This window comes from Anolis sagrei, chromosome 11, assembly GCF_037176765.1.
Source record: "Anolis sagrei isolate rAnoSag1 chromosome 11, rAnoSag1.mat, whole genome shotgun sequence".
NCBI lineage: Eukaryota > Metazoa > Chordata > Lepidosauria > Squamata > Dactyloidae > Anolis > Anolis sagrei.
In genome coordinates this window covers 16,517,419-16,530,162 of record NC_090031.1, presented here as the reverse complement: position 1 = coordinate 16,530,162, position 12,744 = coordinate 16,517,419, and the positions used below count along the sequence as shown (strand labels likewise).

Here is a 12,744-nt window from a genome sequence, read left to right as displayed (position 1 = left end):
GCCACGCCCCCTTCCGCCGGCAAGGAGGTTCTTCTGCCTCTGCGCATGCGCGTTGCCAATGCCTAGCAAATCAATCTATTCTTTATTTTCCGAAATGCTTGTGACTGGAAGGGTTTGGGAGTATATATGTATGTGTGTGTATGTGTAAATAAATACATACATACATTAATATTTATGTATGTGTGTGTATATATATAGAGAAAGATATATAATTTGATATTATTTGATATTTGAGATATATATATATATATAATCATTTCTATAATATGTTTAATATCAAATGTATATTATATATATAATTAATATTTATGTGTGTATATATATATAAGTAATATATATACATACACACATTAAATATATTAATGTGTATATATAATTAAATATATATGATTTGATATTTAATATTTGATATATATAATATAGTATCTATATATAATATAGACATATATTATATCAAATATATATATAATACATATATATAAATATTAATTATATATATGTGTGTATATATAATATATATACACATATACATAACACATTAAATATATTAATGTATATATATATATATACAATTAAATATATATAATCTGATATTTGATATTTGATATATATAATATCTACATAATATATATATATATATATAATCAAATATGTATATATATTAATTATATATACACACATGTATAATTGATATTTATATATGTGTGTGATATATATATGCACACATAGAATCATAGAATTCCAACTCTTTGATTCTATGATTCTATGTGTGCATATATATATCACACACATATATAAATATCAATTATACATGTGTGTATATATAATTAATATATATACATTCACACATTAAATATATTAATGTGTATATATAATTAAATATATATAATTTGATATTATTTAATATTTGATATGTGTTGTTGTTCATTCGTTCAGTCGTCTCCGACTCTTCGTGACCTCATGGACCAGCCCACGCTAGAGCTCCCTGTCAGCCGTCACCACCCCCAGCTCCTTCAAGATCAGTCTAGTCCCTTCAAGGATGCCATCCATCCATCTTGCCCTTGGTCGGCCCCTCTTCCTTTTACCTTCCACTTTCCCCAGCATCATTGTCTTCTCTAGGCTTTGCTGTCTCCTCATTATGATATATCTCTATATAATATAGATATATATGATATCAAATGTATATATAATACATATATATATAAATATCAATTATATACGTGTGTATATAAGTAATATATATACACATATACATACACACATTAAATTATTAATGTATATACCGGTATATAATTTGATATTATTTGATATATATAATATAATATCTCTATATAATAGATTTATATGATATCAAATGTATAATATATATATATATATATATATATCAATTATATATGTGTATATATAAGCAATATATATACGCATATACATACACACCTTAAACATATTGTGTAGATATATAATTAAATATATATAATTTGATATTATTTGATATTAGATATATATAATATCTATACATATATATAAATAATATATAATATCAAATGTGTGTGTGCATATGACCTTGGAGGTGTCTACGGACAACGCTGGCTCTTCGCCTTAGAAATGGAGATGAGCACCAGAGTCCCAGAGTCAGACATGACTGGACTTAATGTCAGGGGACTACCTTTACCTTTACCTATAATTTGACATTATATATATAATGTATAGATATTATATTATATATAATATCAAATAATATATATATATATATATATATATATATATATATATATATATAATATCAAGTGTGTGTGTGTGTGTGCATATATATGTGTGATATCTCTCTCTCTCTCTCTCTCTCTCTCACACACACACACACACACACACACACACACACACACACACATATATATATATATATATATATATATATATATATATATATATCTCACACATATATATCAATACATGTATGTGTGTGTATCTGTATGTATCTCTCTCTCACCTTTCTGGAAAGGTCAGAGTCTGGGACTGGAAGAAGCCACGCCCCCTGCACTGCTTAAATTATGCGGTTATGGAAAGACTGTCTGCGTGGAACCAATGCGGGAGGGCAAGATATTCCTTCCCCCTGCAGCAATTGGGAATACTGCTCCTTCTCCTCCTTCCTAAGCAATGTATCTTTTGGTTTTCAGGTCCTGTTGTATTGTATTGGGGCGCCTTTGTCTCTGTTCAGGCTATAATTACAACTAATAATCATGACAATATAGTGTTAAGAAGTGAACATATCCACTTTCCCAGCGGAGGAAGAATGCGGCGCGGGCGGGCCCCGGAAACAGAGAGATAGTGTCTCTCTTGTGTTTCACGGGCCCGCCCGCGCTTGCTTTCCCCTGGTGAAAAATGGCGGCGGGAGGAGGAGGCTGGCGGCTGTTTCTGCGGCTGCGTGGCCCTTTGGCCCTCCGGGAGGCCCCAGCCCACTCCAGGGGCCTGAGGGGCTTCTCGTCCGGGGCCCCAAGGCCGGGCTGGGCGCGGAGGGGAGCCACAGTGGCCGCCTTGGCCTTGGGGGCCTCCTTGGGCTGCTCTCAGGCCCTGCGGTGGAGCCTCCTCAGCCAGGAGGCCAGAGCCCAACAGCAGCAGCAGCAGCAGGCGGTAAGGCCTCCTAACAAACCGATTGCACAGTTCACATCCCATATCAATGCTGTCTGGCTGTGTTCCAGAAGCATTCTCTCCTGACGTTTCGCCCACATCTATGGTAGTCATCCTCAGAGGTTGTGAGCTCTGATTGGAAACTAGGCAAGCATAGTTCCAGGACAGGAAATAAAGAGCAACACTCAGAAAACAGAGGAATTCCAGACAGGAAACAATCAGGGCCAGCTAACCCTCTCAGCAAAGGATTCCCCAGGTAGGAAGCAGCCAGGCTTCGAAGCTGCAAGGCTTTTCAGTGCTAATCAAGGGTGGCCAACTGCAACATTCACATTTGCCTCCAACAGACAAGAGTTCTTTCTCCCACCCTCGACATTATTCCTGGGTTACCAATGCCATGTCCTAATTGGTCCTATCATAAAGACCCTGGGAAAGCTACTTCGGCTGCACAGACTTTATGTTGGAGGGACATCACGCAGCACATTTGTGCTATAGTTTGTAGGAGGCGGTAAGGCCTCTGCATCCTCTACAAACCATCACACTGTCACTCTAGGGCTGACAGCCGGGAGCTCACCCGACTCGCAGCTTCAAACTGCTAACTTCTATAAGTAAATAAGTAAAATGTATTTTTGAAGGCTTTCATGGCCGGAATCACTGGGTTGTTATAGGTTTTTCTGGGCTATATGGCGATGTTCTAGAGGCATTTTCTCCTGACGTTTCGCCTGCATCTATGGCAAGCATCCTCAGAGGTAGTGAGACCTCACTACCTCTGAGGATGCTTGCCATAGATGCAGGTGAAACATCAGGAGAAAATGCCTCTAAAACATGGCCATATAGCCCAGAAAAACCTACAACAACCCAGTAAATAAGTAAAGTTTATTATAGTCGATGACTAGATCAGGGAGACCCAGTCCTGTACATCCACATCAAACCCAAGGGGTTATATACATTTTAAAATCTAAGCTAAAAACCAATACAAGTAGTTACTAAAACCTAACTCAACCCACAAGATCATCTGAACGCAGTCTGAAGAAAGGTAGTGGAGAAGGAACCAGGGAGGGGAGAATATTCAACACTATAAATATCAGTCTTTATCTGATTTCCCATCTATATACCAGAGGAGAAGCTTAGGTCTTTTAACCCTCAAACCCTCAATCACCCTGGTCAGCAGATAACCGCTGTGCTTCCACGGCATAAATGATAATGGGGGGTATATACGCTAGCATATAGGTAATAATAATAGTAATGGAGGGTATATACGCTAGCATAGGTAATAATAATGGAGGGTATATATGCTAGCGTATAGGTAATAATAATGGAGGGGATATACACTAACATAGGTAATAATAATGGAGGGTATATACACTAGCATATAGCTAATAATAATTATGGAGAGTATATACGCTAGCGTATAGGTAATAATAATAATGGAGGGTATATACGCTAGTATATAGGTAATAATAATGGAGAGCATATACATTAGCATATAGGTAATAATAATAATGGAGAGTATAAACACTAGCATGTAAGTAATAATTTTGGAGAGTATATATGCTAGCATATAGGTAATAATAATGGACGGTATATACTCTAGCATATAGGTAATAATAATAATGGACAGTGTATACGCTAGCATATAGGTTATAATAATAATAATTCCAGATATGTATTCTATCATAAAGTAAAGGTAAAGGTTTCCCCTTGACATTAAATCTGGTCATTGTGTAACATGCACAGATATCTATAACAACAATTACAAAAACTGTAGATTGCAAATCACAATTTCTATGTTCCAAGAATTTCTACATTGAATGTAACATGAGAACATTCACACGATTAGTTAAAGACTGTTTATAAATAGAAGATAATTTTTCAATATTTTGTCAACACAGTTTCTGTTAATTTGTGTCACTGTGCCTGCCATTGTTTAATTGTTATTTTGGAAGCTCTAGTTTCACTGTGTTGACAAAGTATTGAAAAATTATCTTCTATTTATAAACAGTCTTTAATTAATCGTGTGAATGTTCTCATGTTGCATTCAATGTAGAAATTCTTGGAACATAGAAATTGTGATTTGCAATCTACAGTTTTTGTAATTGTTATTAAATCTGGTCATGTCTGACTCTGGGAGATGGTACTCATATAAGCCGAAGAGCCGCCGTTTTCCGTAGACGCCTCCAAGGTCATGTGGCCGACATGACTGCATGGAGTGCTGTTACCTTCCTGCTGAAGCAGTACCTATTGATCTACTTACATTTCATCATCATAATCTTTAATTACTTATTAATCGGCCTCCATCCGAGATGCTCCAGGCGATTTGCATGTTTTGGAACTGCTAGGTTGGCAGAAGCTGGGCCTATCAGTGGGAGCTTACCCCGCTCCCCAGATTCGAACCGTAGCAAGTTCAGCAGCTCAGCGGTTTAATCCGCAGTGCCACCAGGGGGCCCTATATACTAGCATATAGGTAACAACAATAAGAACAATAATGCCACGCCAGTGGTGCCAGTATTGAGGGAGATAAAGCAGGGTATAATAAAGCAGCTTTATCTTTATAATATCATCTTTATAATCAAGATAAAGCGGATCTCCTTCTGTCCTCCTTCTGCTCAGCTCCCCGAAGGCAACCTGCAGCTGACGCTCTACCAATACAAGACTTGCCCTTTTTGCAGCAAAGTCCGGGCTTTCCTCGACTATCACCAGTTGCCATACGAGATCGTGGAGGTGAATCCAGTCATGAGGCGGGAGATCAAGTTTTCCATGTACAGAAAGGTGCCTATCCTCCTTGCTGACACTGGGAGTACCCTGGTAAGTGTCCCAATTGACCTATAGTCATCTATTGTCTATTATTATTATTATTATTATTATTATTATTTTATCTATTTACATTTATGTGCCGCCCTTTTCACCCCAAAGGGTGCAGCTTACAAGTAATATGTAAATAGAATATATTATATTATTTCCATAGCACAATATTAGTATTATATATTATTATATTGTACTATACCACTATATTGTAATATTATTAGTAATATTACATGTAATATAAAATATATAATTATAATATCATATTAGTAGTATTATATTTTATTAAATTATAATATTATCAATATTATATGTATATACAATATATTATATTATTAGTATTATTATTAACTGGAGTGGGCAACTAATAGGCAGAAAACTTCTCCAACCTTCATTCACCATCATCTGAATGCTGATGCTGCTAAAAAAAACCTTCAAGCTAGACAGAAGACAAGGTGGAAAAAAAGGCAGCTGAGTGGTCATAAAAAGACATTGTAAAAATAAGGTTATTGCTCAGTGTCTTTGGCTGGATCTACTCTTTGGAGATCTTTAAACTGAATTTGGATGGACATCTTTCAGGAGTGGTTCACAATCTGTTACTTTTTGTCTTCCATTACTTCCCAGCAATTGAACGACTCTTCTGTGATCATCAGTGCAATTAAAACCTATCTCATTTCCAGGTGAGAGTGCATTTCTGCCTCTTTGGGGATTTTGGCTTGCTTTCCCATTGTCAGGATAATGTTAATTCGGAGTCCTTGATCATCCTTGTTCCCCAAAACATTGCTTATTTTAATTACTTGTGAGTTGTGTTGCTTCTCAGTCTCATAGATCTTCTCAGGCAATCTGTATATATATATAAAACTCAAAGTATATATGTTTGTTTGGGTTGCTGTGAGTTTTCCGGGCTGTCTGGCCATGTTCCAGAAGCATTCTCTCCTGACGTTTTGCCCACATCTATGGCAGGCACCCTCAGAGGTTGTGAGGTCTGTTGGAAACAGGGAAGTGGGGTTTATATATGTATGTATGTTTTGTTGATTTATTGAGATAAATTACCTCTCTCTTTCTTATCTCAATATTTATTGGCACTTGGGGCGGCTAACATGAGGCCAAGCCCAAAGATACAATACAGCAAAATAAAGTACAAAATGCAGACAACAAAAATACATCAGAATAAAATACATACAGTCGCAAAATAAAATAAATAAAGCAAATTGACATAATATAAAACCGAAGACAATATTACAATATTTCATTACATTTAAACCCATATTCTGACATGTTTGTTTGTATCACAAAGGTAGTTGCTAGGTTAAGTGGTCCTCTGTGATGTCACTGTGAAAGAAAGGTGACATTTATAGGAAGGGAAGGAAAGAAGGAAGGAAGGAAAGAAAGAGAAAAAGAAGGGGGAAAGAGAAGGGAGGGAAAGAGTGGAAGGAAGAGAAATGAGAGAAGGAAGAGAAAGGAAAGGGGAAAGGTATGAGGGGAAGGAAGGAAAGAAAGAAAGAGAAAAAGAAGGGGGAAAGAGAGAAGGGAGGGAAAGGGAGAAGGGGGGGAAAGAGAGAAGGGAAAGGAAAGGGGAAAGGTATGAGGGGAAGGAAGGAAAGAGAGAAGGGAGAAAGAGAGAAGGCAGGAAAGAGTGGAAGAGAAAGGAAAGGAAAGGGGAAAGGTATTAGGGAAAGGAATGAAAGAGAGAAGGGGAAAAAGAAGGGGGAAAGAGAAAGGGGGGAAAGTGGAAGGAAGAGAAAGGAGAGAAGGAAGATAAAGGAAAGGGAAAAGTATGAGGGGACGGAAAGAAAGAAAAAGAAGGGGGAAAGGGAGGGAAAGAGTGGAAGGAAAGGGGAAAGATATGAGGGGAAGGAAGGAAGGAAAGAGAAAAAGAAGGGAAAGAGAAGGGAGGGAAAGAGTGGAAGGAAAGGAAAGGGGAAAGGTATGAGGGGAAGGAAGGAAGGAAGGAAAGAAAGAAGGGGGAAAGAGAAGGGAGGGAAAGAGTGGAAGGAAAGGAAAGGGGAAAGGCATGAGGGGAAGGAAGGAAAGAAAGAGAAAAAGAAGGGGGAAAGAGAGAAGGGTGGAAAAAAGTGGAAGGAAGAGAAAGGAGAGAAGGAAGATAAAGGAAAGGGGGAAAGTATGAGGAGAAGGAAGGAAAGAAAAAGAAGGGGGAAAGAGAAGGGAGGGAAAGAGTGAAAGGAAAGGAAAGGCAAGGGGAAAGGTATGAGGGGAAGGAAGGAAAGAACGATAAAGTCGGGATGAAGGAAGGGAGGGGTCGAGAGAAAAATAAAGGAAGGGAACGATAGGAAGAAGGAGAAAAGAAAGTAGAGGAGGGAAGAAAGTAGATGCGGGAAACCAATGCAAAAAGTCAAGAAAGGAAAGAGAGAGGAAGAAAGGGAAATGGAGGCAAAAAGGAAAGAGAGAACCTGACGACCATTTGCAGACTTGTAATCCCGCTTGTTTTCCCATCCTCTTTGCAGGAAGAGTTTGGAAGAGATTGTGTCCTATTACCCTCCCATGCAAGCTCAGAACGAGCTGGGCAAGGAGGTGACCGAGTACAGCAACAAGTATTGGCTTATGTTGGACGAAAAAGAGACGCTGCGCATTTATCCTACCAAAGACACCCGGGTGTAAGCATTGCTTCCGCTGTAGGTAGAAAGAGCATTTTGGGATCAGGAATAGAAGAAGGGAATTGGGGGGGGGGGGGGGTGCACACCAGTCTCCCAAGATATACAGCGAAATGCCCCTGCGTGTCTCTCTTGCCTCCAGGGAGGAGATGAAATGGCGGAAGTGGGCCGACGACTGGCTGGTCCATCTCATCTCGCCCAATGTCTACCGCTCTCCCGGCGAGGCCTTGGCCTCCTTCGATTACATTGTTCGCGAGGGGAAGTTTGGCCCCGTGGAAGGCCTCTTTGCTAAGTACGTGGGTGCCGCCGCCATGTTCTTCATCGGCAAGAGGCTCAAGAGCAGGTTGGTGCTTCCCAATTTCCTCTCTTTCTGGCCCTTTCTTTCCTTCCTCCACTTTCCTCATACATCTTCCTCCCTTCCTTTCTCTTCCTCTATTTGTCTTTCTTCTCTCTTTCTTTTGTTCCTTCTTTCTTCCCTTTCTTTCTCTTCCTTTCTTTGTTTTTTCCTTTCCTCCCCTCGTGCCTTTTCCTCTTTCCTTTTCTTCCTTGCTTACCTCCCTCCTTTTTCTTTCTTTCCCCCTTCTCCATCCCCTTTTCCTTCCTTCCTTCCTTCCTTCCTTCCTTCCTTCCTTCCTTCCTTTCCTCCCTCCCTCCCTCCCTCCCTCATTTCCTTCTCCCTCCTTTTCTTTCCTTCTTTCCCTTTCTTTTAATTCTCCTTCCCATTCTATTCTTTCCTTCCTTTCTTCTCTCCTGCCTTTCCTTCTCCTTCCCTTTCTTTCCTCTTTCTTCTCTCCCTCCTTTTTTTTCTTTTCCTTCCTTCCTTCCTTCCTTCTTTCTGTTCTTCCTTTCCTTCTTCTTTTCTTTCCTATCTTTCTTCTCTCCTGCCTTTCCTTCTTCTTCCCTTTCTTTTCTCTTTCTTCTCTCCCTCCTTTTTTCTTTCTTTCTTCCTTCTATCCTTTCCTTCTCCTTTCCTTTCCTTTCTTTCTTCTCTCCTGCCTTTCCTTCTCCTTCCCTTTCTTTCCCCCTTCTCCGTCCCCTTTTCCTTCCTTCCTTCCTTCCTTCCTTTCTTTCTTCCCTCCCTCCCTCATTTCCTTCTCCCTCCTTTTCTTTCCTTCTTTCCCTTTCTTTTAATTCTCTTTCCCATTCTATTCTTTCCTTCCTTTCTTTCCTTTCTTTCTTCTCTCCTGCCTTTCCTTCTCCTTCCCTTTCTTTCCTCTTTCTTCTCTCCCTCCTTTTTTCCTTTTCCTTTCTTCCTTCCTTCCTTCCTTCCTTCCTTCCTTCCTTCCTTCTGTTCTTCCTTTCCTTCTCCTTTCCTTTCCTTTCTTTCTTCTCTCCTGCCTTTCCTTCTCCTTCCCTTTCTTTCCTCTTTCTACTCTCCCTCCTTTTCATTCCTTCCTTCCTTCCTTTTTTCCTTCTCCTTTTCTTTCCTTTCTTTCTTATCTCTTGCCTTTCCTTCCCCTTCCCTTTCTTTCCTCTTTCTTCTCTCCCTCCTTTTCTTTTCCTTCCTTCCTTCCTTCCTTCTGTCCTTCCTTTCCTTTCTGTCTTCTCTCCTGCCTTTCCTTCTCCTTCCCTTTCTTTCCTCTTTCTTCTCTCCCTCTTTTCCTTTCTTTTCTTTTCTTTCGTCCTTCTGTCCTTCCTTTCCTTCTCCTTTCCTTTCTTTCTTCTCTCCTGCCTTTCCTTCTCCTTCCCTTTCTTTCATCTTTCTTCTCTCCCTCCTTTTCCTTCCTTCCTTCCTTCCTTCTCTCCCTCCTTTCCTTCACCTTTTCTTCCCTTTCTTTCTTCTCTTCTTCCTTTCCTTCTCCTTTCCCCTCTCTCCCTTTTTCTCTTTCTTGCTTCCTTTCCCTTCATACACATCATCTTTCTTTCCAAGTGATATGGCACTTCACCTAGCATCAGTCAATCCAGTGACATCACAGAGGGCCACTTCACCTAACAACAGCCTTTACGGCACAGACAGACATACACACTTCGGTTTTTCTTTATGAGTAGCAATATGTAAATGTTTTTAAAAATGTATAATATTAATAAACTTTTGCAGGCACCATTTGCAAGACAACGTCAGGGAAGATCTGTACAAAGCTGCTAACGATTGGGTGAAAGCTGTCGGCAAGAAGAGGATGTTTATGGGGGGAGCGCAGCCAAACCTGGCAGACTTGGTAAGGGAATGAATGGGCAAGGCTTGCTAAAAACAATCATTCCGGGAGGTGAATATTTGCTAGCTGTACTATGAGCAACAAGGAGATGCCGACCATACTGTTAGACATAGAGGCTGCACCCGAATCTCCAGCACCTGGGAATTTGGGTTGTTGAGGGTTTTCCTGGCTGTCTGGTCATGTTCCAGAAGCATTCTCTCCTGATGGGAGTTTGAATCTCTGTCCAGCTGCTGGGTGACCTTGGGTGAGTCACACTCTTTCAGCTTCAGCTTTTTTTGGAATCCTAGAGTTGGAAGAGACCACAAGGACCACCCAGTGTAACCTCCTTCTGCTGTGCAGGAAGACACAGTCCAAGCCCTCCTGACAGATGGCCATCCAGACTTCACCACACTTTCTAACGTTGAGGCGGAATCTCTTTTCCTTCCATTGGAATCCATTGCCATCTTATTGAAAGAGTGCCATTGTGCATAAGGGGACTTGAGCATGGATGTTGATATCCATGGCGGGATGGGGGGATACCAAGAACATCAATGGAAGGCTGAAATTTTCCCGATGCCTGGTATAGTTACATCCTGTTGGCTGTTCAACACTACAGTTGGACTCATTGAATCAGTTCTTGAATTGGGGAGTCAAGATATTGATAATAATATTATAATATAATACAATATAATAATTATTTATTCTATATTACATGTAATATTACTACTAATAATAATACAATAGAGTGGTATAGTACAATATAGTAATATATGACACTAATATTGTGCAGTGCTAATAATATAATATATTGTATATAACTTGTAAGCTGCTCTGAGTCCCCTTGGGGCGAGAAGGGCAGGACATAAATGTTGTAAATAAATAAATAGTTTTGCATCAAACCCTATAGGATACAAGAGACTGCTGATGGTTGGACAAGGAAGCAGGATAGGAAACTTTAATGGTTTTCATCCCACTTGTTTTTCAGTTATAAACATGGAAGTAAAGAGACAGGAGATCTGAACAGTAAATCCATTATTATTATTATTATTATTATTATCTATATGCTAGTGTATATACCCTCTGTTATTATCATTTAGACATAAATATTCTCACGCTGGATGAACCTAATCGTGCTGTACTGAATGAATGCTTAGCTATATTTAATATTTTTCTATGCCAACATTTAACATATGGAGATGATTTTATTTATATATTTACAGTATTTATATTCCGCACTTCTCACCCTGCAAGGGACTCAGAGCGGATTACAATGCACATATACATGGCAAACAATCAATGCCGTTTAGCTATACAACATATATAGACAGACACAGAGGCAAGTTAACATTTCATGTTTTCCGGCTTCATGAGGATATGCTTATTTCTGGCCACAGGGGGAGCTGCTGCTTCACTCTCCACTTGTGACACCGAATCCTTGATGGAGTACTTCCTCATTCTTATGCACACTGCTGGGAGGTTTTATGGTGTCGTAAATTAGTTAATTTAGCCTCCCCGCATAAAGTGGTACCTAAATTTCCTACTTGACAGATGCAACTGTCTTTCGGGTTGCATAGGTCAACAGCAAGCTAGACTATTAATGGTCGGCAGCTCACTCTGATCCGGACTGGCTTTGAACTCATGACCTCTCGGTCAATAGTGATTTAATGCAGCTGGCTACTAACTAGCTGTGCCACAGCCTAGTCCAGTCATCCCCTTCTAGCCATGTTCTCACTTTCATTCAATCTCATATTGAGTGGGATATGTGAACGGTGCTGCCTCTGCCAACATCATCCACCTGGGCCTGATTAAGCACCTTGAAGAACAGGGGCCAGGCACTCACTGCTTTCTCTCTCTTCCCCTCGCCCAGGCCGTGTTCGGAGTCCTGCGTGTCATGGAGGGCTTGGAAGCTTTTGACGACATGATGGCACACACCAAGATCCAGCCTTGGTACCACCGGATGGAGGCTGCCATCAGAGAGGCCCGGAGTGCCAACTGATGCTTGCGTGTTTGCACAGGACAAGCTTGGGACGCTGTTTCTCTTTCGGAGCTGCAACAAAATAGGGCCGTTTGGGCCAAAAAGAGTGTGCATTGTAGAGCTAGTCGAGCTCTTAGGGAAAGCTGGAGAGCAGCAGAAACCAAGACGGTTTGCACAACGGTTCGCTGGCAAACAGCAATAGTCTGCGGCTATTGTTGAGAGTTGACTTCCAAGGCTTCTAAACAATCCTGCATTGTCTTCCTGGATTTTTTTGACATCTGCAAAATATTACCTTAGTCCAAAAGAGAATGGGACGAGGCTTGGGAAAGAAGGCATTCTGGGCTGTGATGGAGAAGACATGCATGCCTGCAGGATGCAGAGCAAGCGCGCCTTCCCATTTTGCACGGTCTTAAACTGTCTGGGCCTCTTTCTTGGGGGCTTCTTTGTTTGCCAGTTGTTGGACTTTGCAAGAATAATTCAAGCTTGATGGGGAGTCTCTATCCAATATTTCTTTGTTTTTTAAAAAAGGCGCACACTTCTGGAAATGCATAATAATAATAATAATAATAATAATAATAATAAATATTATTATTGTATTTAC

At 40.0% G+C, this 12,744-nt stretch overlaps 1 protein-coding gene across 1 annotated transcript; it reads left to right on the top strand.

Annotated features, from left to right (window-relative positions):
- Positions 1 to 2,341: 2,341 nt before the first annotated feature.
- PTGES2 (prostaglandin E synthase 2) lies at positions 2,342 to 12,744 on the top strand. Its single transcript, XM_060757192.2, has 7 exons — positions 2,342 to 2,628; positions 5,233 to 5,427; positions 6,049 to 6,104; positions 7,890 to 8,039; positions 8,179 to 8,379; positions 10,075 to 10,192; positions 12,036 to 12,744. The coding sequence occupies exons 1-7, from the start codon at positions 2,380 to 2,382 to the stop codon at positions 12,162 to 12,164; spliced, it is 1,098 nt and encodes a 365-aa protein (XP_060613175.2). The 5' UTR covers positions 2,342 to 2,379; the 3' UTR covers positions 12,165 to 12,744.